At 45.9% G+C, this 26,419-nt stretch overlaps 1 protein-coding gene and 1 pseudogene across 1 annotated transcript; both read left to right on the top strand.

The window, feature by feature from the left end:
- The first annotated feature begins 5,179 nt into the window (after positions 1-5,179).
- Positions 5,180-25,435, top strand: LOC144818465 (syncytin-2-like). The gene is made up of 2 exons (XM_078675931.1): positions 5,180-6,662; positions 22,987-25,435. The coding sequence occupies exon 2, from the start codon at positions 23,073-23,075 to the stop codon at positions 24,174-24,176; it is 1,104 nt and encodes a 367-aa protein (XP_078532057.1). The 5' UTR covers positions 5,180-6,662; positions 22,987-23,072; the 3' UTR covers positions 24,177-25,435.
- Positions 19,308-20,320, top strand: LOC144820209 (uncharacterized; annotated as a pseudogene).
- Positions 25,436-26,419: the final 984 nt, after the last annotated feature.

Below are 26,419 nucleotides of genomic sequence, written 5' to 3' on the forward strand. Positions count from 1 at the left end.
TTATCAGTTGTCAGGGTATCTGTATGGGTATATGTGTGTCTGTGTGGGTGGGTGGGTGGAAGGGTGTGTGACAGCCTGCATGGATGAGTGACTGTGTGAGTCAGTGGGTGTATGTGTTAGTGAGTATAAGAGAAGGGTTGTATAAGTGGCAGAATGTGTCTATGGCTGTGTCGGTGAGTGAATGGATGTTTCAATGTTATATGGGTGAGTAATTGGATATGTGAAAGGCAGTATAGGCAAGTGTTGGAGTATATCAGTGACTGTATGTGTGAGTGAGAGACTGTGATAGTGGTGGTATGGGTTAGTGAGCGTGTGTTTGAGAGTCTGTATGGGTCAGTGATTATATATTAGCATCTGTATGAATAAGTGAGTGTGTGACTACTTGTCCCCATGAGATCCTTTAAAGTATAGAATTCTTTAGTGACGGAGCTAATATGGGGGACAGGGCGTAGACGTATTAGTCTGGCAAAATTGCAACTTCACACGAAGCAAGGAGGGATGGGGGTGCCTGACCTGCATGCGTATTGTTATGCTAGCCAACTGCAGTGGCTGGCGTACTGGCTTGCGGGACGTAATCGGCATGAACTAGATATGACGTCACAAGATAGGAATAAAGGGATCATCCACAGACTCTTACTACCACACGCCCCCTTACCGACGTCGACACCCCACTTATTGAAATTAGCTATTGCTTACTGGCGGAGGGCGGTGCGGTACACTGGACAGATGCCACCATATGCCCCCACTATTCCTCTGCTAAGTATCCCCACACGTGCGGGTCTAACCTCTAACCGTGCCCTTCAGGCGTGGACTGAGGCTGGCGTTACTACAGTAGGGGACTTTTTTACAGTAGGTGTGCTGATGTCGCATGAGACGTTTGTACGCATACATGGGGCCCCCGATACGCTGTTCCTATTACAATCACATATTTCCAGATATATCCACATCACATGGTCGCCCGAAGACACAGAACCACCCGCAAACACACTGCTTACCATGCAATATCTAATGGGCAATGGGGCTCGACTGACAAAATGGCTAACCCACGGGATTCGAGGGAGAGAGCGATCTCATTACGGCCGCTACGCGGCAAGTGGGAAAAGGACGTAGGCTGTGCATTTACAGACAAGGAATGGGATACTATATTGGGGTTTCCCAAAAAGGTCTCTCGTAATCCCAAATTTAAATGTATCCAATTGATGTTATTACACAGGGCGTATTTAACTCCACACAGACTAAGCGCTGTGTTCCTGGGGGCAAGTGATGAATGCCCGCACTGCCACGCATCTAACGCGGGGTTAATACACATGGTATAGGCTTGCCCTAGGCTGGGACATTATTGGGCGACAGTATGAAAAATATTGTCGGCGGTGGCTCTGGTACGTCAGAACGACACATTGCAATACTGTATACTAGGCCTAGGTCCCCGCGACAAGAAGGGCAGTTCGACCTCACGATTTGCTAACCTTGCACTCCTTTTAGCTAAGAGAGCCATAACCACACGATGGAAGGCTGCTAGAGCCCCGTCCTTACAGGAATGGCACGCAGAAATGTTAAGGTGGGGTAAAGCGGAGGGGGCGGAACTGAATAGGGAGGAATATAGAGGCCTACGGAAAACACAAATCTCGCTGAGCTGGTACACAATGCTGGAAGACTACACTGCTATTGATATTCTGTCCTATTAGGGTCTGTTAGGCTTAACATATGTGGATCAGGTCTGACGATGCAGGACGCCTGGACACCCATGTTGTCTGTGTGCTGGGGTGGGTAAATTGTTAGCACAGTGCAGTTCACCTGCGACAGACTTGGAACTAAGAAACGCACACCTGTGGATATGGCTGATATGTGAGTGCTCCTGTGGAGTTTTTTGAGGGCCGAGCATGTGGGGAGGGCAGGGAAGCGGGGTAACTATGTTTTGTTAAGCTGTTTTCTAATTGCGTTGAATCCTGACAGCTTTACCAAATTGTTGTCTGTTTTACTAAACTTATGTTATAGGCAAGACTGCTAAGAATGTTTGATATTGACATGGCACCCGAAATTAATTTTTTATGCCACTTGTTAACTATGTGTGGCCACGCCGGGACACTTATGGATGCTAGACACTGTTGTAGTACCTTAGCCTATGATGGTTCTAATCGTGTAATACTATACTGCGTGATTGTATGTCTTGGAAATACCCATCGATGTTTGGCTCCTTGTGCTGTAAAATCAATAAAAACACATTTAAAAAATAAAAATAAGTGAGTGTGTGTGTGTATAACTTTATAGGCGAGTAAATGGCTGTCTGGTTGATCTATAGGTGAGTAAGTAGGTGTGTGAGTAGATCTATGAGTGACTGATAGTGTATGAGTGGATATATCAGTGGCTATATTAGTGAGTGAGTGGGTGTATGGGTGGCTGTATGGGTGACTGAGTGGATGTGTGTGCAGACCTATGAATCAGTGAGTGGGTATGTACGTACTGGTATGGGTGTGTCAATGGTTTCCAGAATGGTAGTTTGGAAGATGGACGGGGTGTATGACTGGTTACATGGGGGAGTGAGTGGCTGCATCAGAGATTCTGTGGATGATGTCATGAGTGATGTCATTTGAGATGTCATCAGTGATGTCACTGACCATGGCATGAGTGATGTAATATGTGAGATCATAAGCAGTCCATTGTGGGGGCTAGGGTTATAGTTAGCTGAGCTAACTAGAACTGCTGAATGTCTATGGTTTTGTACAAGTGAAATATCAGCCTAACTTGAACGTCCCTGTAACATTTGGTTTTGTTTCAGTGAATATATTACCTACGGGCAGTAGGCCAAGCGGTCACCAGTGGGTAGTTAAAGTTAGGACAATGTTTCCATAGGAAGAGGGCTTTTTGACTTGCTTATATCGTTGGCGCCGTTAACGAATCTTCATGAAATTTCCCAAAAAAAGTGCCACAGTGAATGTTGTTGTACATGGTAAATTCCGGGGCAATTCGTCAAGTGGGAGCAGAGAAAAAGGGAGGGGGGTCGTCAAAAAAAGTACATTTCCCATGTTAATTCCCATAGGAACTTTAGCCGAAGCAGCAGCCCGAAGCACTGGACGGAATTACACCAAATTTGGCAGAAAGGAAGATTTGGTTATGCAGATCATGCTTTCAGTTATTTGGTGTAAATATATTCAGTAATGGTTAAGAAATTTAAGAAAACAAAGTAAGTGATATCTGTGGCCGTGAAGACTTAGCGAATAATGACAAGGTTATGCAGGGAAATGTAGTGCTGTGATTGGCTGCCAATACTTCACCCAGAAAGTGTTGGCAGCCATATTGGTACTCGGCTTCAGCTGAGTCCCAAAAAACAAATGTAAAACAAAATACCTTAACCCCCTAACCTTCATCATGGGGTCCCAGAGGGACCCAGGTAGGGCACAAAAGCATTTCTTTTTTTTTTGTCATGAAATCCGCAATTAGTGCTAAACATGTTTATTCTTTACCAAAGCAAATGAAAAAGCTATGCTAGCGCTGTGAAGGTTGGGTTTCCCATTTCTCGACTCGTGATAACTTTATTATTGTGTTACTGTGTTGGGCGGGGTATGAACAAATGGAGGAACGAGGGCTTTTAAGAAACAGGTCCAGCATACATGCCCTGAAACATGTAGATCAAAAGTAGTATGCAGTTCCTAAGGAGGATGGGAGAAGGTGGGGGAGAGAGGGGAAGGTTGGTGATCCAAGTAAAAGAAGGACTAGAGGCGCTCCCACGCCCCGAGAGGTATCATGCTTCATCATAGGGCAGCATCTCGTTGGGCTGGCGCTGCAATGGCCATTGGGCCCCACAGGGGGGCTCCTTGCCGGAGGTCTTCAGTATTGAAAGCCAGGAAGCCCTATGTGTGGATGTGGAGGGGCAAAGGGTGGTGAGTAGAGTGGGGATATAGCCACTCAGTGGCAGAGACACTCTCTACTTTCACTTCGAGTGTGTAGTGCGCGGTCTGCTACCACCGTAAAAGTGAGCTGGGGTGGTATTTCAGTACAGAGCGCTATCTGCCGGCCATGGAGGGTGCTGCAGCTGTCACCCCTGACATTCCACAGCCCTGGCTGCAGAGTTAGTTATTCACTAGCTGTGACCTCGAGGCTGCAGACCCGGGATCCCCGGTTTGTTTACTCGCCAACATGTTCTCCTGCTCGCCACAGGTGTGCGAGGTAGGCTGACGCGTCGCTTCCTATCAGAAACCTAGGCCTGTGGCCAGAGAAATACTAGATGCAGAAGGCCAACGGTGGACTCCAGGCGCCGCACCAACCCCTAGTTATTTCTGTAGGTATCTAAAAGTACTTATATGCTGTTGGTGTGCAAACGCAACTCCTGCACCCTCCGTTGCGAGGTACAACCCATGGTCCCAGGAGATACCCGGCACCTCGTCGAGACGCTTGACTGACAGCACCACAACGTGGCCCTTATCAAGGTGGCACACGCTTCTGAAACATTATTCTGCTCGGCGATGCTCAAGGCACGACCGGTCCAGGCGATTACCGCTCAACTTTACTGACTGCCGTGACGAAGTTCTAAGAACGAAACGCGTTGGCTGTTGCTTTTACATTTATACTTTGGATTTATATAATTAAAGACTTTTGCAACGAAGGAACTGATTGAGCTTCTTTATTAATGCTTGGACATCCTGGTAGTGCACGGCTCCATTATCGTCAGTGCCTGTGGCCAGAGGCAATCTGCTTCCCAGATTATTTCTATTTAATGCACAATGCATCATAAAACAAATAAATCCCTAATCCTGACAGGAACAAAATAGTACAGCTCATAGCGCGAGCTGCTCCAATTTATGGTTAAATTAGAAAAAAAAAAGGTTTCCAACAATGCGCTAGTTTAGGAAGGGCAGGAAATGAATGATCAGCGAACCGAGGGCCGTCAGAGGTTCTCAAGCAGTGCACACTGTGCACTTTTTTTGCTTTCGATTCTTGCACAAGTGCCACCATTGCCTACGTAATGTTTGTTTTTGTGTTTGAGTGTCCTCCATTTATTGACGCTTTTGTAACCTGCACACACGTCACTTTTTTCTCCTGTAATGCACCGTTTGCTACCTCTTGTATTTTGTTGGCTCACGATTGTCACTTTTGCCTCATGTAATGTAACGTTTGCTTTTGTAATTTGCTCACTTGTAATGTTCTCATGTATCAGTTCTGTTCCTATTGTGAAAATGTTGGAGGGTGATTTTTACCTGCATAAGCTATCCTAGGTCACATCTATCACCTGCACAACATGACCCCAGTGTAGGCCCTGCTACTTAGCAGTTACAGGCCTCAGCTACATTGCCCTGAGCACTGCCATTTTCTCTTAGCTTAAGCAGAAGCAGAAAGCAGGTCTGACCCAAACTTCACCCAGCTGCTCTTGTCTGCAAGGACCCGCACCCCTACCAGGCCCCCACCTCATTGTACATTTCCCACAAGCTGTAGAAGTCAAGTTCCTCAATAAATCTTGCAACACACCCCACGTCCCCCACCTAAGCCATGAATAGAATAAGGGAAGCTCGCGCCACAACTACGTCAAGCAAGATATCCGATAAACTGAGGATAATTGTGGCGAAATATTATCGCAAACTGCCTGATTGACACATGAATAGAGCCCCTCGAAGCAATACTTGCACGATTCTGTCGTCCATTGATAGTTTAATAATAAACTTCCAGTCAAGTGGCAGGTCTCAGTCTAGACTGGAATATGTACAATTACAGGAAAAAGGCCTACCAAACCTTACGGGTGGGAAAGGGTACAAGGCAGGCCAGTAAATGACAATGGAGGGGTATGGACTACGTGGTGGCGTGACATTACGTAATTATAGTCTCATGTGTTTTGGACAGTATAAGAAGGAGCCCCGCAAAAACATCAGCGGGCAACTTCTCGTCTGTTTGTAGGTATTCAGACTGAGAGTTGTCTCCAAGGGCCCTTGATCAAATGTTCATATTTTATGTATGTAAATATTTTTGTATTATGTTTTAACTACTTTTTAGACAAATCATTTTATATCTGCAAATGTGCTTTTTAACTTGTTCTCTACATTTAAGCATTCATATTGTGGTCTTAGGAAATCTCACTGTTATAGCATTGTGAGCGTACCTAATGATAAATAACATGTACTCTGCATTCTAATGTATCTTACAGGATTACACTTATAAGCAAATGTGAGTATTCATCTATGTAACGAGCACAACCGTTTTTATTCAATCTGCCTCAAAACTCACAAGTGTACCTTAAAGCAACTTTTCTCTCTCTTAGCAAATTTAAACCTTTACTCAGTATATTCAAATATTCAAACTGTGATTGTTCCTAGAAGCTGTGTCTTCAAATAAATTGTACAACTCTCAAGCTTCAGTCTCCAACAGCTCATATATATGTTTATTTCCTGTTTTTAGAGCAAGCATTCCAGGAGCACCGGTTACAAATTAAGCCGTCCTATTCCCCTTAGTTCCTTTTCACAGTCTCTCCAGCGCGGCTTCTGAGCTGCTGCTCCAGACCCCTGGCCCCGCCTGCCCCTAATTAATCATCCCCTCCGACATTTTGGTGACCTCGACGTGATAATAAGGAGTTAAACTGACAGGATGCAGCTGGGTCCTAAGGAGGAAGTACTAAACTGCTAGACGATCCTGCGCAACCGTCCTGCCGAACCATTGTGAGGAGACCTCAGCGCTGACGGGTAAGCATACATATTATTGTGTCTGCCCGCCGCTGCGCTGTCTCTCTCTTTTGGGTGCGGCCGAATGGTATTCAGTGTTGTAGTGCAGCAGTGCTTCTGCCAATGGTCCAGGCTTCCTGTCTGTTAGCCTTGTTATATGATTCCACGCAGAGGAAGGGATTGTGTGCCATGTGGAGACTGAACTTGACGGTTAGGTGATTAGTGAAAATTCATGAATTTCCTCTTTGCTTTGTGAATAGCCGCATGTTATTGCTAAGCCTCGTGTAAATACAAAGTAGGATTGTGTTTGTCATCCTTATTTTTAGCTTTTTTATTCAGCATCTATTTAGCGGTTAAAGGGAGCCCCTGTTGCATATAGAATACAGGGAAGGAGAGCCGCACGTGGCAGGTCTCTCAGCTTATGGTGAAGCCTCCTCTCTGGGGGAGGGCCTTTGATACACCTACAATAGGGTATCAAGGAAGAGAGGGTGAAGTATACATCCTTCTGCGCTTAAAGGGAACCTCTGAAGTTACAGGGAAGGAGAGCCGCACGTGGCAGGTCTCTCAGCTTATGGTGGAGCCTCCTCTCACAGGGGGAGGGCCTTTGATACACCTACATTAGGGTGTCAAGGAAGAGTGAAGGTGAATTATACATCTTACTGCTTAAAGGGAACCTCTGAAGTTACAGGGAAGGAAGAGTTGCGTCTGGCATCTTTTCGATATATTCGTGCAAGTGATCCTCTGTTAGGAGCGACAGAGACGAGGAAATCTCTCATGTCAGTAGTCCATGAGAAAGAAGGAATTTCAGCAGGTCCGATTAGCTACCGTGACCTTTGATCTTTCCTTAGCTTAGCGGTGATATCCCCTGCTGTATGTCCAGGGAAGAGTTCTGTGCGGGACTAGCAAGCTTATTTACTCATATTGTAGGCATTATATTTTTGCCAAGCTAAACGTGGTTTGTTAATTATTGTTGGTGCACCCCATATGTATAAGAATGCTCTAGCACACTCTAGTGGCCATAGAGCGTGATTTTTGTAATATAATTGTTGAAATGTTTACATTTTACTTATGCTCTTATTAAATATCTGTTCAAACACAGACCTGCATGTTAGCACCTAGTGTTTAATGGTGAATGTATTTAGGTTCATAAAACAAGAACACTTGTGTGATCCTTACTGTTTTGATGGTCTCTTTTGTTAGGAGTCACTGGCTGGCACAGAGGCTGACCATAGCAAAAGTATACTATTGATATATATATATGCTAATATATTTTGTGGCCATCATTTGAAAACCGGGTTATGTTTTAGCGAGATCCAATAACTAGGGAGATTGTAAATGTATTTTTGTGTATCCCATGTATGTTGATCTGCCACTGACTAACTGAAGAAAGTTTATAAGCTACAGCATTTCGAGCGCCACGGCTGTCACACAGACATATTGTTTTCTTTTCTTCTTGCTGCTGCTCCCCTGTGTGTACATCTGGCATTCAGGATTTCCCCTTCCCTCCACGAAGCACTGCAGGCTTTGCGAGGGAAGTCTTAGGGAAGTGCTCTGCGTTATTTTTACTACAGATCGTTTAGACTAAATAAGAATGTTTTCTTTTTTAACTGCATTCCACGCTAATGAATAGGTTACATGAGTATAGGAGGTAATCAGTCATCACAGAAGCATCGTGCTTGTGGTAAACTGCCCCAACCCCGAAAACAACTGACAGGAGGTCAGCCAGTTTATAGTACATATATGCACATATAAACAAAAGATAAAACTACAGATGAGCCAGAATAGGCAGAACAAGACTGAGGTGGTCCTGCATATAGTGGACAATAAGATAGTGGCAATACAAGACACTAACGCCCGAACTCTTACTAAACTTGACAAACGCCAGATCCCCTTGGTAGCTAAAGCGTGGACACTGCTGGGACTCCCACTCACGCAAGGCACAGAGATAAAAATATCTACACTACATCTGACGCAACTGTGCCTCCCAGTGCAGACTCACACACCCCTCATTGACAATAGTCAACTCATACGTGAAGTATCACAGAGTTCCACTTCATTGGCAGAGACACCACGCAAGCCCTTGCAAGCGTCACGAGTGTCCCTGCCAGTGCCACATACTATTGAAGAATCCTCAATAGAAGTAAGTCATTCAGTGGAGAGTTTAGTGAGTTGCAGAACTATTGACCTCACCGTCCCGCCCTTAGTGACCTCATCGTCCCTGAGCACAAGTTGCCAGGAAAGACAGGGAAACCCACACGTTTCTCGTACCTCATCAGACTGCGAATTCCAAACATTGCTCCTACAGGGACTGTCCATTCCTGACTTGCCCCTGGCCTGTGAGCAACACGCCCAAGAGCTGCACGTGGAGCTGGGGCAACAGCCTTCACCCAGCATTACTGAGCACCTGCAGAGATACCCCTTCACAACACATTGCCCCCTACTGTGGGCATATTTACAAAACCGCATGGTGAGCAGTGAGCACAGTTGTCAGGCTTCACCGCCACCACTTACCCGCCCCCCAAGATAACTCCTGGATATGAACAGACAGCCCGTGCAAAACAATACATTTGAAGTCACAATCCATTTAGAGAACGGGAGCGTTACTACCATTACTGAGGATCCTTCAGTATCCTCAGCCCAAGTTCCACCACTGGTGGGTACAGTTATATTAGCACTAATATCTACTCTGGGAATAGACACAACAGATTTACAGAAGGTGACTCTGACTTTAGCCCCCAGTGGAGGTACACCTTTTTTCCCTTTACACACCCTACGCTAAGTAACAATGGCAACGCCCCTGGAACACGTGATAAATAACTTTACAGAGCAAGGAAAGCGCATCAGGAAACACTGTAATGAATTGCATGAACTCACACGAAATGCGCCATATTCTTGGCCCAGAGAAGGGACTTTTGATAAAATAGCGTTAGAACATGCGAGAACTTTCTTGGAAGGTAAATACTCTGGTAATAAACTCAAAAAGCGCAAGGACACCCTCGCCATGTGGGCTGTCTTTAAGGAAAATGACACAAGTGCCCAAACACCTGAAGCACCCACAGCCCAAGCGCCCACAGCTCAAACACCCGAAACGCCTACAGCTCCCCCACCAGCCTACTCTGAATCTCGAATTTATCCCGAACTGGTTCTTAAAACAGACCTAGAACAAACAACAAATGATAGGGCAGCCGTAGGCCATGAAGATATCTCTGTCCCAGACCGTGATATCCTCTCCCCAGACATTGCAAACAGTACACAAGACAATAGACCAGACAGTGCACAAACTCACCAACTCCTGAGAGCCCAAAGCCCAGTGGTCCAGGGTTCCACATCTGGAATACCAGGTCAGATTGACGCGCTATTTACAATAAAGATGACTCCTGCGCCTAGTGCCCCAGGCCCCCAGTCAGAAGAGGATCGTGAGAATGACAGGGTCTCAGGCGGTTCACAGCACAGCTCTCACGTGCCTCTCCCCAGGCCTCACGGCCCAGCACCAATACCTGTCACTAGGGAACTCAACACCTCTGGAGCTGGGGCCAGACAATATGGCCCGTTTCTGTCCCCCATCCGGCAACAATTCGATGCACAACAACACTATGAGGAGTGGCGACCCCTTAACCCTGGTCCCAACAGAGAGGAGGAACACCAGATACAGTTCTATGAAGAAAACAGGGAGGGCGAACAACGCCTCTCTGAAGCAATCACTAATAGAGACATCATTAGGTGGAGGACAGAACAAGACTTATACCACAGAACAGGCAGAGCAGTTGAGGGTGTGCCACTTGCACACTGCTCAAGAAACACCACTGACAATACAGTAACTGATCAGCGGCGGCCATTGCAGAAAGGTAGAGGAGAGGACAGAATGACTGAACTAATGGGTGAGGTAGGCCAGTTTAGGGAAAAGCAACAACAACAACTGACACTCAATGAAGTAGCAGGTGGTACAAACGAGGTAAGGTCACACAAGGGAGGGATCTTAGCAATAAGGCCACAGCAGGGGCCATGGATACAATTAGATTGTGAAGCCCAACCACAGAGCGACACAGCAGCTAATCAAACACAAGCCCCTCCACAATTCCCTAACTACAACCCCCAGAGATCGCTGCCACAGACACCGGTACGCCAGGCATCACCACCAGTAGCCACACCACGTAGAATAGTAGCACCAGGGATAGAAAGAGACAATTTAGAACTGGCCGAAGTACTTGAGCGAGCGGAAAGGAGGTACAGGCAGAGAAGGACAGAAGTAGAACATCTCGCAGTTCTAGGTAACCATGGGAGACCTGACGACAACCCAGAGGAATATGACGTAATAGGTAAAGCACGCCTGCGCACCACCAGATCTGGAGCACTGTACAACATGGCCATTAGTAGGCCAGGACAGCTGTCATCCAAAGATCTGACGCCATATGAGATAGTGGTGCTAGGAGAAGGGAGTAACTATTATGCTGACAAATTCTCAGATGACTTGGCAGAATGGACAGAAAATAAAGCCCCCCAAATGATGGTGTGGCCTCGAGAAGGGTCTTTCCACCCTGAGGACATGGCAACAGCTGAAGACTGTATCTTGAGGGGGGAGGGGGATGAAGACTGGGATTACAACTACATGCGCAGAGGCTTGAGAATATGGCAGAAATATGCACGCAGGTATGACAGCACAAGGCCCACAGGGGTGCTGCGCCAGCTGCCACTGCTATATAAAAATATCAAGGACCGTCCCATCTACACCCCTTGGTCCCTTATGGACAAGGATAATTTAAAGAAGCAACTTCCGCCCCTCACAGAGGGTGCTGGGAAGTGGATACAAGCCTTTGAGAAAAACACTGCAGGGGTGCCATTGGCTGCTGGAGATGTGAAAAGTCTGCTCGTTTCCCTGATAGGAGAAGATGCAGAGGAAATGTTCACACGTATTGACCACAGGCTTTCCATCACAAACTTAGAATTGGATGGTAACCCCTTTAATACAATAAGGTCTGCCCTGTGGAGAGAGCTGCGTAGAAAATTTCCTGATGTCCCAGACATCGGGTCCCTAATGTCCCAGACAATGCAAAGCAATGAAGATCCTGCACAGTACATTACTAGAATGAAGGAAAAATGGCAACAGGAATTAGGAGAGAAATGGGATGTGACAGGAGGTAACTGTAGGTTCTTCTACCATACAATTAAAAAGGGACTGCCAACTGCTGTGCAAGATAAATTAGATGGAATAGTAGCAATGGAATGCAAACCATGGGCAGAAATACAACACCATATCATTCACTACTGTAACAAGCATTTGCAATGCAATAGGTCTCGGATTTATGAGAGTTTGAGCTATTGACATTGCATACGACAATGCCTTTTATTTTTGTTTTCGTTTTTAAAACATAAATAGAAGGCATTGTGATTTACAATGCCAATAGCTTAAACTTGTGTAAATTCAAGACCTATTGCATTCTGTAACTTAAATCGAGTAGGAGACTCGGGATTCCATACAAGAGCATTTAACCACAGGTACACAGCTGTTGAAAGTATTACACCCCACATTGTCCTCTAGTAAGTAATATGCAGAGGAATTTAAAATTCCTCTATCTTTTAGGACAACTCCTGTGTGGTAGATGTTGGGTGTAAATTCGGACATCCATATACTGGTCTTGTTTACCAGGAATGCAGCCTTATCCGAGTACAAATATTAACTCACTCTATCAGCAGCTGAAGGCCCACAGACAGCAGGAGAGCTGGTACCCTGAGTGTCAGCACGGGGGTCGCATCAGTCCCAGGACCGAGTACAAATATTAACTCACTCTATCAGCAGCTGAAGGCCCACAGACAGCAGGAGAGCTGGTACCCTGAGTGTCAGCACGGGGGTCGCATCAGTCCCAGGACCGAGTACAAATATTAACTCACTCTATCAGCAGCTGAAGGCCCACAGACAGCAGGAGAGCTGGTACCCTGAGTGTCAGCACGGGGGTCGCATCAGTCCCAGGACACGGGGAGCCCCTTGTATCTACCGCCCTCGTTCTTTGCATCCTGTTTGCTGTGTTACAAACACTCCGATGATGCATATGACTAAAACATATTTTACTCAGTTCTCGCACACATCTGCATTTGTTGTTATCATTATTTTTAAATCTCAATGAATAAATACATTTTGGAAACAATTTCCCCCTCTAACCTAATGTCCTTCCAAAGCCTGCCTTCGATTTTTTTTTTACCCATTACAATAGTATTTTTTTCAAGACATCTCTAGACATAAATAACCCAAAACATAACTCAAGATGAGGCTGCAACGACAAACACTCCTTCTCTGTCAGGGAGGGTCGTCGGGCCTCCGTGGTGCCGAAAGACACTTTATAATGGAATTCTTGCTATAAGTTCTTTAATAAAATGTATGTTGGGATTGTTCATGTGCTGCTGTGAAACGGGCGAGTGAGAGAAGCAGCGAAAGAGCCTTAGATGCCGAACACGGCTCGGAGGCCGGATATTTACATTTAAACCAAAGATATTTACTTTGCAAAGACGAGTGTATGAAGGGGGGAGACAGTCAAACCCGGCCCGTGCCCGGCCCGAGGGGGGGCGATGGGCCCCTCGCCAGGCTCCCCCCGTCTGAAGACGCATCCTCCGAGGGCACTTGACCCCTGCCTTGTAATCTGTGGGCACACTGTGACCCCTCTGAACTGTGCTCGGTCTTTGCTTAAAAAAGATCTTCACATTTGAGGCCAGAGTGAGACCCAAATCCAGTGCAACAATCCCCCCATCCGGCAGCTGCAGGTGGTCCCTGGCGGACTCCAGCCGCCGGTCCCCGGGCAGAAGCTGGTGGTAAATGGTCTGGACGTGTGCCCACTTCCTCCAGAGCCAGCAGGCCACGTCGGGGTCGGAGAACCGCCGGAGCACCTTCAGCAGGCAGTTGGCCAGAGCGGAGGGCTTGCAGATCAGCCTGCAGCCGCAGGGGAAGCGCAGGGAGCGCTGCCATCTGGGTCAAGGGAACGCCTGAGGGGCGGGCACTGTAAAAACTGCGACCTGAACTGCACACGGACGCACGGCTAGGCGGGTGAGGCAACCACTTTCACACGGGGAGGGGGGGGGCGGAACGGACTCACGGGGAGGGGGGGGCGGAACGGACACACGGGGAGGGGGGAGGGAACGGCAACACTCACCTCGACTTCCTCCAGCGGCGGTCGGCCGCGTAATAGGAAAAACTAACAAAATAAAAAATAAACGAAACTCCGCCCACCGCCGCGATGACGACATCGCAGAGGCGGAGAGGGAAAAAATCACGGGAACGCCCCCGAATCTGGTCCGGCCTTTGACGGACAGATCCGGCTTCCAATGGCTAGCCTCCATTTATGGAGCTAGCCAATGGGAGGAGGGGGCGAGGAGGGGGCGGGATACCCGACCCAACAGAGAAACATAAGGATTTTGCAAGCGCATGCGTACTTCGTACGCATTGCCAGCAAAACCTAAAAAATGAGCGATTTCACTAATAGGTGGCGCAAATTACCATGAAGTTGAACTTCATGGTAATTTGCAAAAACTTTGAAAAATGCACTAAAGTTCCATTTTACACACACATGCCCTTGGGGCATGTGTGTGTGCAAGATGTACTCATATGCAGATTTCAGGGGTGCAACAGGGTGTTCTTTTGACACTCTGGCACCCTTGAAATTGCATTCTCAATTTGCGATTATCTAATTGAGAATCGCAATGTCTTCCCATTCGTTCCTATGGGCCTCTAGGTCCATAGGAATGAATGGGGAGGTATTCCTTAATTGCAACTCGCAATTTGCGACTCGCAATTAAGGAATGTATAGAAATCGCAATTTTTTAAGCGATTTCTACATGCATAGGCTTTAGCGATTCCTTAATTGCGATTCCTTAAAACTAGCAATTAAGAAATCGCAAAAGCCAACATTGATGCATGTGCCTGTATATGTTTTACAAACTAAGCACTGGCTTAGTGAATATTTGTGTTAAATGTCAGAGAATATTCATCTAGTGCCATGTTGCAAAACTTGCACCAACATTTATTAGCATTTTGAGCAGGGTATAAAGTCTAGAATAAATAGCCCAAGTGATGTGTATCCAGGGGCGTAACACAGGCCCACGCATCCCCCGCAGTGCGGGGGGGCCCTCAAGCTCAAGGGGGCCCTCTCAGCACTGCACTTCGGCCTGAGAGCTCCTAATAGAGTCCGGAGGGGGCCCCTCCACGTAGCTGGCAGGGGGGCCCCCTTCAATTATCGTTACGCCACTGTGTGTATCAGATGGTGCTCCCATTTTTCATAATTATATAGAAATTTGTATATAGGGCACTCTAGAAACAGAATTGTTTCTCATCTTTATTGAACCACGCAATAGTACTTATTTAACCAACCTCAAAAAAGAGAAAGACCAAGTCATGTATGAGAATTGTATTTTCCTCTTCGCTTGAGGGGCCCTTTAAACTTTTGGTAAGGCACACCTTGGAACCACATAGATGCCAACTGTACAACATTTTGGTTAAGGCAAGTTTTTATATTTAAATTATTTAAATGTAGGTGAGGCTTTAACTTTCTATTGCATAGAAAATGGCAACATGTACACTTCATGATTGTAACAAAAGCAAAGGTGTATATTTTTTAGTAACAAAAAAGCTGGGAGAACGACAGTCGGACTCTGCCATAGCAGGTCTGTTGACATTTATGGAAGGAGGCTGACAGACTACTGCGACATGCCCCGCCCTTCATGACCCAACCTTCCAATGGTAGGGACAACAGCATTTTTTAAAGCCAGGAAACAATCTCAAGTTTTTCAACTTATATATCGTATTTGATATTTATGTTTATGGGTAACTCCTTTGGTTTAACCCTAGAGCTTAATAAAAAAGTCCCAGTCAGATGTGAGTACTGTCAGATAAAAGTGGTTTGTCAGGCAAGTCCATTGTACCTGTCACACGATAACCAATCCACGTGCGTCGATATGCGCATTTTAAAGATTTTTATTTCTGTACTTTGCATTAGTGTTAATGATATCATGGAAAATGTCATCAAAAAAGTAGTTTTTGCATGAAATGTGTAACAGTTAAGGGAAAACACTGAGCGCATTTTGAAAGGCTGGTTGGAAATGATAAAAGGAGCATTTCTTTACCAACTGCAAATGTGCTGCCCACGCCGAACGTCACCTTCAACAACATGCTGTACTCGTGTTTCTTTTAAAAACACGTTGGAATCATGGTAGTGTTTCGTTGCTTTGCTCTAGTAATTGCTAAAAGTGATTGCGGCCTGCGAAGCAAGCAATATTTTGTGGTCACCCGGGGAGCGTGTTTAGTGAGGAGAGGCGAGCGTGTCGCGCGCTGGCCTGGCCCCGGCTTCTGTTCTGAGAGAAGTGGCTGTATTGTATTTCTTGACCTTTGTGGTTCCACTTGTCTGGCGTGGTTAGCGTATGCCACAGGCAATACAATTAGTGAAAGGAATCCGCAGGCCCGCACATGCACCTGCTTTACGGGGAGGGGCTGTGGCGGGGGCCGCGATCTAATCTCCTCAGACAGAGATTGTTTCCTAACGTTATTTCGGATAAATAAAGTGCAACAATTGTTCCAGAGAAATTACACATGTGAAACGAGAACTCGCTAAAAGTATGTAAGGGGTGCCAAAGTAAACAGTACACGTTGAGGCTTGCCTAGGCCGACTTTGCCCCTGTCAAGATGTCTGTCACAGAGACAGAGTTAAACACGAGCAATAAATAGAACAAGCACGAGCACGGAATCGAAACCGGCCGACGCGGGAATAGAAACCAGTGGTGCGCGCGCACCAGAGGAGCGGGGGCAAGGGAGCGCGATGACAAGCCGAGACGAGGTAGGAGATTTGTGTGTGTAAGGGGGGGTTCTGTGTGTGTATGCGCGGCGGGGGGGGCCTGTATGTGTGTATGCGCGGCGGGGGGGCTGTATGTGTGTGTGTGTGTGTGTGTGTGTGTGTGTGCGTGTGAGTCTGCTTCCAAGGAGCCATGGGAGACAGGAGGCGCGCGACCTGGTCCCAGTTCCAAGGTTGCGCGTGCACCGCAATTGTCTGTCTCCCTTGACTCCTTGAAACCGAGAATGATTACAATAGAGTCTCGGAACGACAGATTGCTTCGCAATCTGTTCGCAGTTCCGAGACCTAAAAAGGAGCAAGAGCAGGAGAAGAAGAGGCAGGTGGCCATTGAAAATGCTGCAGCTAAATTAGTGCAACAGAAATTAAAGAAAAGGGAGGCTGTGGACACAATAATGGTAGCCACACCAGTGGGTCAAATGACTACTGTCACCCAAATTCCACAGACTACCCAGAGTGCAGTACAAGGAAACACGCAGGCAGCAGCACAGCAGACACAGGCACAACACCCCAAAAGCAATGAGAGGCAACAGCAGTATTATGATAACAGACAAACAAGGTCATCAAATACTGGAATGCGAGGAAGAGGTAGAGGGATGGGCAACTATAGACCCACACAGCAGCCAGGACCTCCACTGTGTTATTACTGTCAGCGACCAGGACACATGATAAGGGAATGCCGCACTAAAATGTATGCTGAAGAAATAGCAAGCAGAGGGCAACCACAGCAAGTTCAGGTACCAGTGCAATACGTTCAGCAGCAGACACAGCCACTGCAGCCCAATGTAGTGTACACCTACCCATCTGCAGGACAGCAACAGCCAATGTTGCAGCAAGTACAAGTACAGACACCAGTCCAACAGACACAGCCACAACTGGTTCAACAACAGGTGCCCATGTACCAAATGGTGCCACAGACACAGGTTCTTGTACCTCAGGGAACCACAGTACTGCAGCCCGCCAATCCGGTTCTGCAGGGTACCATTCAGCAACATCAGGCTGGAAGATATACCAGCTAGGAAAGCCCACAGAAGACCCTAGTGTGTCCCTTGTTATCGTGCCTCACAGACATCAGAAAGGACCCAGTTGTGTATGTCACGATCAACAACAAAACGTATAGTTTTTTGATTGACACAGGTGCAACATTTTCCTGTATAACAGAGGGAGCACTGCCTATTTCCAATCAAAGCGTAGACACACAGGGTTTCTCTGGGGCAATTACAAGGGTCCCTTTCACCAAGCCGGTACCAATGAAAATAGGAGGCAAAAGCATTCAGCAGCGACTGCTTTATTCAACACAGTCCCCCGTGAATTTATTGGGCCGCGATCTTATGGCCAAATTAAACATGACAATTCAATTTGATGAAAAAGGCACAATGACTTGCTCCATTCCTGGCACGTCACTGACAAGAATGATGGCTGTCACCGTGGACTCTTCTATGAGAGACCAAATAAGAGCTCGCCCAGTGGATGAACTAGCATTCTCCACAGTTGTGCAAATGGTCATTGCCAATTCACCAGAAATGGCAGGGCGCACTGTACAGCTACCCAAAGAATTTCTTTTCCGTCCTCAGTCACAGAATATGCCAACACCAGACAAAAATATGATCCTAGGAATACAATGTTTTAGCATAACACCGACATATGGAGTCTTTATAGCAGGAGATGACTTTGGCCACTCATGGGCCTGTGTCATTTTTATTGAGCCTAGACATCAGGTGAGAAACATTACAGATCAAGAACTATTCGGTGATAGTGAAGACATTGTATATCAGAATCCAGTCCCCGTGTCAGTGACAGTTGAAATCAGAACACCAACACAACCCACAGTAATTGATACTGCACGTGACTCAGACCTAGCTCAGGTGCCCGACATCCTTTGGACTACAGGTCCCAATGATGTGGGGCTCATTCAATCGGCAGAACCATTCAAAGTGACACTGAAACCTGGCGCCATTCTTCCCAGAATGCGCCAATACCCTTTGTCCAAAGAAGCTGAAGAAGGAATAGCCCCTACGATTCAGGCATTACTGGATCAAGGTGTGATATATCCTTGTATCTCACCTTGCAACACCTGTCTGTTTCCTGTGAGAAAACAACAAACAAATCAATGGAGGCTGGTTCATGATCTTCGCTCGATTAACAGCATAGTGATACCAGAGTTTCCCATCGTCCCTGACCCTTCAGTGATCCTTACAAACATCCCACAAAATGCAAAATACTTTTCCGTCATTGACCTGAAAAATGCTTTTTTCAGTGTCCCACTGCATCCTGAAAGCCAGTTTCTGTTCGCATTTGTATTCAGAAATAGGCAATTTTGCTACAAAAGGCTCCCTCAGGGCTATTGTGAGTCTCCCAGTGTGTTTAACAGAGTTGTCAAGGATGACTTGTCAAATTTCCAATGTGACAGCACTTTGCTGCAATATGTCGATGACATACTCCTCTGCAGTGCAACCGAGCAAGAGTGCAGAAAAGATACAATTGCTCTGCTTACAACACTAGCACATAGAGGATACAAAGTAGACAAGCAAAAACTACAATACTGTCAGGAAGAAGTACAATATTTAGGTCAACTGATCTCAGCCTCAGGAAGAAGAGTTACGCCAGGAAGAGTAGAAGCAATAAGGAATACTCCGGAACCACAGACAGTTAAAGACATGCAAAAGTTCCTAGGACTAGTGAACTATGTCAGGCAGTGGGTCTTTGATTATTCTACTATAACAGCACCACTCCTGAAAGCTGTCAAAACAGCTAAGGACAGGCATAACAAGATTGACTGGACACCTGAAATGACATCAGCCTTTGTAAAATTAAAAGATGAGATTACAAATGCACCAGTGTTGGGATCTCCAGATTATACAAAGGAATTCTATCTGTTCACGCACTGTAATGGACAGGTCATGACAGCAGTCCTCACCCAGAAATACCCCTTGGGTCCCAAACCAATTGCATACTTCAGTGGCATGTTGGACTCAGTGATGAAAGGCCACTATCCTTGTGAACAGGCTCTTTTCACAGCAGCATTTGCCGTTGAGAAAAGCACCCCCATAGTCATGGGCTCCCCTCTGACGTTGTACACTGAGCATGCTGTTTTTGCAATAATACAGAAAGCTAAAACAACTCTTACCACACAAAGAGTGTCAGGATATGAAGTCATACTGTCATTACCATCGTTGAAGGTTGTAAAATGCCACACTGTAAACCCAGCCACGTTCTTTGCCCATCCAATTGCGACAGCTGATGATGACACCCATGATTGTGCCACATACTGCCCAGATGAGTCAGGTACAGCAAAGGAGGACCCATTACCAGACAGTATAATTTACTTTGTTGATGGTTCCTCCACTATTGATCAAGAGACAGGGATAAGACACACTGGAGCAGCTGTAGTCAGAGCGCAACAGAATAACTCCTCAGATTCTCTGGACATTGTACAGCAGATTACATTGCCACCCCATTACTCAGCCCAGGCAGCAGAGTTGGTTGCATTAATAGCAGCGCTGAAGCATGGAGCTGATGAGAGGATTACTGTGTATTCTGATTCAGCATATGTCACCACAACAACGCATTCCAGCATATTGAGATGGAAAAGGCGCGGGTTTCTTAAAACGGATGGCACGCCTGTAATGCATAAACAGTTACTTGAAGAACTAATTGATTCTCTGACACTGCCAGCAGAGGTAGCAGTAGTGAAATGTGCAGCGCACACGAACGGCCAAGATTTTGTTTCCAGAGGAAATGCAATGGCTGATTGGGCTGCTAAAGCAGCAGCCAAAGGCCAGAGTTGTACACAGTCACTATCCCCGACACAGACTGACTGCACCCCCATTTTGCTTGCCAAAGATGCACACCCAATAGCGCAGGAAGATACACAAGAAGCAGCTGAGGACACAAGTGAGTCACCACTCCCAGATACACCTGATTCAACACTTCCATATACAATTGATGACACACAGCAATTTGACATCATTGCACAGTTGCACCTCAGAGAGATACAAGAAAGTGCCCAAGCTGAAGAAAAAGAGTTGTGGAAGAAGAGGGGAGTACAACAGGATGCCTCAGATTTCATTTACAGACAGACAATGACAGGGAAGCCTGTCATGCCACAGGCTCTTTTGCAAGTAGCACTTACCCAGCTGCACCTTCCTACACATGTCCCTCGTGATATCATGTCCTCTAACCTGCAGGCAGAATGGTTCATCCCCAATGCACATGAACAGATACAACTCTTTGTTCATCAGTGCCTTATCTGTCAGCAGTATTCACCCAACCCAGCTATGAAAACAGTTGCTTCAACAATACCAAGGCCTAAGGGTCCCTTTAGGGAACTCCACATTGACTATGTGGACATGCTTGACAGATGTCACAACTACCGATACCTCATCGTGGTAGTATGTCCCTTCTCACGATGGATTGAGGCTGGACCATGTGTCCATTGTGACGCTAAGGCCGCAGCTACCTTCCTACTTCGTGAGGTCATATGTCGCTGGGGATTGCCAGAATCCATCCGCAGTGACAATGGCGGACATTTTTCAAACTCCATCTTTGAGATAATAGCCACCATGTTAGGAATAAAACATAAACTTACTTCAGCCTATCACCCACAAAGCAATGGTATCTGTGAGCGCCTCAACGGATTGCTCAAAGCCAAGATCAGCAAGATAAGCGCCACAATTGGGAAAAAATGGCTCTATTGCCTCCCAATTGCTTTGTTTGCACTCAGGAACAGCCCCAGCTCTGATCATCACCTCACACCTCACCAGCTTGTCACTGGCAGATCAATGAATACAGTTGTTCCTTCCACCAGACCTAAAGTAGACAATGAAACGTCTTCTGAGATTGTGAAAGCTGAATTATTTGATTACTTGTGTGCCCTAACCCGTGCTGCTAGATTTCTTTCTATTCAGACATCCAAGACCAAGAAAAAGGACAGCACCAGCAAGGACGGCACAATTTCCAATGAACTTTTGCCCATCCGCCCTGGAACGCAAATCTTCATAAAGAAGCAAGTGCGGAAGTGGAGAGACCCTAAGTACGAGGGACCTTACCTGGTCATTGACTCTTCACCCACTGCGGTCCGAATTGCCGAACGTAAAGCATGGGTTCATCTGAACCATGTGAGGATCCACCCGGCACCATCAGAGACTTGAACATTTATCGAAAGGAGGGCATTCCATTTCCCATGACAATCCAGGATAAAGACTATGGAGAACGTATGAGAGCCTACGGGATAAGAAACAGCAACAGACCAACATCTCCCTCCAGGATCTCTATTAAAAAGATATGTATTATTGTATTGTTATTCTTTGTTATGTTTGTTGCTTCAATGGCTATATTTCATTGGCTTGCTTTACAAGCAGAGAGAGAAAAGGCTATATCAAGCAAAATTAGGCCTACCATCTTAGTAGAAAACAACATGCCAGAAACGAGTCCTGGTAACATACTAGATGAGGAATGCACCAGCAATGGCTGCACCACCCCTGTACCCGCGACACCTTCCACACCCTCTGTAGACCACACCGAGTGGGACAGGGTACTTGATATCACTGTGAATGCCCCTGGGAAAGGTGTCTCTAGACGTTTCCGTCAGCATAAAAGGAGTGTCAGGTATAAGATGGGTCACAATAAAACACCAAGGAGATACACCCCTCGCACACAACGTAAGGAGAAAGACACAGAACAAGTCTCAAACTGGGTCAGTGATCTCCAGGACACAGTTGTGTATACATTCGAACAACACTCTATGCCTGATTTTTCCTCCCAGCGCCCTGGCGTGTCAGTACAGAATGATGGTACCCATAACGCATTGTTAGATAATATGTGGTACAGAGACATGAGGGAGGTGGGGAGGAAAGCCACGAATGATTCCTGCTTTGTGTGCTCATACATTCCACATGCTGTAGGTGCAGACAAATTGCTCATTCCCAAAGAGATTCCACCGTCCACTGCCAAATGTCTCCTACACCTGTTCCTTTGTCGCATACATGGTCAGATACAGCTCCAGTCAGCACAAATTAATACGGCATATGTAAACGCCTCAGAGTGGGATAACAAGTATGTTACATTCACTGTCGTTTCTGATCTAGTAGAATTTGAAAGGAGAATGGAAGTTTACCATGAAATGGGAGTACCTGCTAATACGATGCAGGTCTGGGAGTATCAGTTTAAAAAGCTAGGATACTTCACCTTCCCAACACCCCCATCGAAATGCCACACGCCCGAATATCAACAGACTAACCATACCCATGACACATGCCCTTGTCAGTGGAGACCCGTTCTGCGCCTGTGGGCCAATATATATTTTAATAACAGATGGAATGGGCCACATGAATTAATATGCAAGGCAGCCTCCTTAGGTAGCCCGGTTGTAGGTCAGGAACATAAGCATTATACCAATGTGACTATTGGGAGGGAATGTGCAGAGATATGGGCACAAGAAACTAGAAGATACACTCTCAATGAAGGTACAAAGTACAAACCTAAAAGAGCATACAAACTTAAGTCTCCTCTCCTTTGCTTCCTAGGTACCGGAACAGTGCCTGTGGGCCGAAACACAAACTGCAGTCACACAGTGTTTAATTTTGACCTCCAGCACGGTACTTCTAGTCTCATGGACATCTATTGGGCATGCGGCGAGCACATCTATCTGCAGCTGCCCCCCCACTGGCAAGGACTATGTTCCATTGTAACAATGCATGAACTACATCTTGTTGTCCCTGCAGCGAACATTTCCCGCATCCACACACACCCAATGGCAGATGATGTTACCCTGCTTCATCGTGGGAAAAGAGAAATAATGAAATACTTCTCTGATGGCCCTTTTCACAAAATACCTCAGGATTACAGACTCTTCAACGATGCAGAACTTTTCTTTGGGGGAGTTATCCCCATGTTCCAGACTAAAGCCAATGCTCGCTGGCTGCAAGTGACCAGATATGAACTAATGCAACTCATCAATAACACCCGGGATGGGTTCAACGCCGTGAAAGAAGAACTTCGACCCCTACGACTTATGGTTCTAGAGCACAGATATGTTCTAGACCAGTTAACAGCGATGAATGGTGGTGTGTGTGCAAAAGTGGGAAAATCCTGCTGTACTTTCATTTTAGCGAACGATGCTGACAACGGAACACTCACGAAGGCCATCGAGGATTTGGACAACCTGGGGAAAGAGATGCATGAGGAAGGAGGTGCTGACGCAGATCTTGTAAATGGCTGGTTCGATTTGAACTGGATGCCTTCATGGCTGTCTGCAGTGCTTAAATTTTTAATGCCAATTTTCTGTGTGCTGTTGTTGTTGTGTTTTGGAACACAGATGCTGATATACTGTGTAAAGAGATTTAGTTCTCAAATGATAGGGATGAATTATGTAGGCTCAGGGTCATATACTGGAATACGTAGGGATAAGGGAGATAATGGAGAGACGACAATGATGAGTATAGTGGAATTGACCATTCCTGACTCCCGCCCATTGCCAGACATTCCTGTGAATAGTCAGTATCAGGCCCAGGTGCATAGAGTCCCACCACATTCATCACAGGGAGACTTGATGCGTCCCTATGAGACAATGTGTGATAATTTAGGGAAAACAGATGCAGATTCAGGAAAAGTGCAGGACAAAGATTCAGAGGAACAGCCTCTTTGTGACTCGCCCTGGCCACTTCCCCCGTCTCCAGCCAAGTATGCAGTTCGAATGGTGTTTAAAGATGTCTGATAGGTTCAAATTTGAACCTGAGGGGGGAATGTTGGAGGGTGATTTTTACCTGCATAAGCTATCCTAGGTCACATCTATCACCTGCACAACATGACCCCAGTGTAGGCCCTGCTACTTAGCAGTTACAGGCCTCAGCTACATTGCCCTGAGCACTGCCATTTTCTCTTAGCTTAAGCAGAAGCAGAAAGCAGGTCTGACCCAAACTTCACCCAGCTGCTCTTGTCTGCAAGGACCCGCACCCCTACCAGGCCCCCACCTCATTGTACATTTCCCACAAGCTGTAGAAGTCAAGTTCCTCAATAAATCTTGCAACACACCCCACGTCCCCCACCTAAGCCATGAATAGAATAAGGGAAGCTCGCGCCACAACTACGTCAAGCAAGATATCCGATAAACTGAGGATAATTGTGGCGAAATATTATCGCAAACTGCCTGATTGACACATGAATAGAGCCCCTCGAAGCAATACTTGCACGATTCTGTCGTCCATTGATAGTTTAATAATAAACTTCCAGTCAAGTGGCAGGTCTCAGTCTAGACTGGAATATGTACAATTACAGGAAAAAGGCCTACCAAACCTTACGGGTGGGAAAGGGTACAAGGCAGGCCAGTAAATGACAATGGAGGGGTATGGACTACGTGGTGGCGTGACATTACGTAATTATAGTCTCATGTGTTTTGGACAGTATAAGAAGGAGCCCCGCAAAAACATCAGCGGGCAACTTCTCGTCTGTTTGTAGGTATTCAGACTGAGAGTTGTCTCCAAGGGCCCTTGATCAAATGTTCATATTTTATGTATGTAAATATTTTTGTATTATGTTTTAACTACTTTTTAGACAAATCATTTTATATCTGCAAATGTGCTTTTTAACTTGTTCTCTACATTTAAGCATTCATATTGTGGTCTTAGGAAATCTCACTGTTATAGCATTGTGAGCGTACCTAATGATAAATAACATGTACTCTGCATTCTAATGTATCTTACAGGATTACACTTATAAGCAAATGTGAGTATTCATCTATGTAACGAGCACAACCGTTTTTATTCAATCTGCCTCAAAACTCACAAGTGTACCTTAAAGCAACTTTTCTCTCTCTTAGCAAATTTAAACCTTTACTCAGTATATTCAAATATTCAAACTGTGATTGTTCCTAGAAGCTGTGTCTTCAAATAAATTGTACAACTCTCAAGCTTCAGTCTCCAACAGCTCATATATATGTTTATTTCCTGTTTTTAGAGCAAGCATTCCAGGAGCACCGGTTACAAATTAAGCCGTCCTATTCCCCTTAGTTCCTTTTCACAGTCTCTCCAGCGCGGCTTCTGAGCTGCTGCTCCAGACCCCTGGCCCCGCCTGCCCCTAATTAATCATCCCCTCCGACAAAGCGCTCCGACACCTTTGGGTAAACTCCGCGCTATATAAAAATGCATAAATAAATAAATAAAATAAACACACCCTGGGAAGCAGAGGCACTGTATGTGGCCAGTCACATACAATTGTTCCTGCCCTACCTACTACAGCTGTGTGATCCCGCACAGAACAACGACAATTATCCCGATGGCGGGTCAATGTCACAGATAGCAGGGCAGTGAGATGCATTTGTAGCAATCGCCTGTCTTGGCCCCCTTTTCTTTAAAGTGAAGTTCAGGTGTGGGGGAGGTACCCAGATACTAATTAAAAATATAATATAACGACGCCGGAGGGTTTCAAAAGTGAAGAAAAAAAGCAGAGGCCTCCCGAAGTGCGAGCATACAGTGCCAGGTCCCCCAAAATTAAGGCAGCTCAGCAAATCCTGGCAGAACAGGTCACACATTTTAAACAATACTGCAAAAATAATAGAACTGTTAAGTGTTTCTTCAAGTGACCATTGAACGGCTATTTTATTTTGAAAAATGAATGCAGGTTTGGTGTTCATGTTTTCATCTACTCAAAATTATAATTTTACTGGCACTTACATATACATATTCCTACAAGCAACACACAAATCTATAATAATGTTGTATTGTTTATAGGTGCGTATACATTAACTTCTGTCCTTTGCTTGGAACAGAATAGCATTTTTAAAATCTTTTACACATCTTTATACAAATAAATATTTTAAACAACCTCAAAATTGTTGAGAAATCCCAATTTGTAGATATTTTAATGCATATCCATTGAGTACATATACACTGAGACACACACACACCCACTCAGAAACTCAATCAGGTGTGCACACACACACTCACTGCCCCCCTCTGGGAC

Source organism: Lissotriton helveticus, chromosome 2_1 (genome assembly GCF_964261635.1).
Source record: "Lissotriton helveticus chromosome 2_1, aLisHel1.1, whole genome shotgun sequence".
NCBI lineage: Eukaryota > Metazoa > Chordata > Amphibia > Caudata > Salamandridae > Lissotriton > Lissotriton helveticus.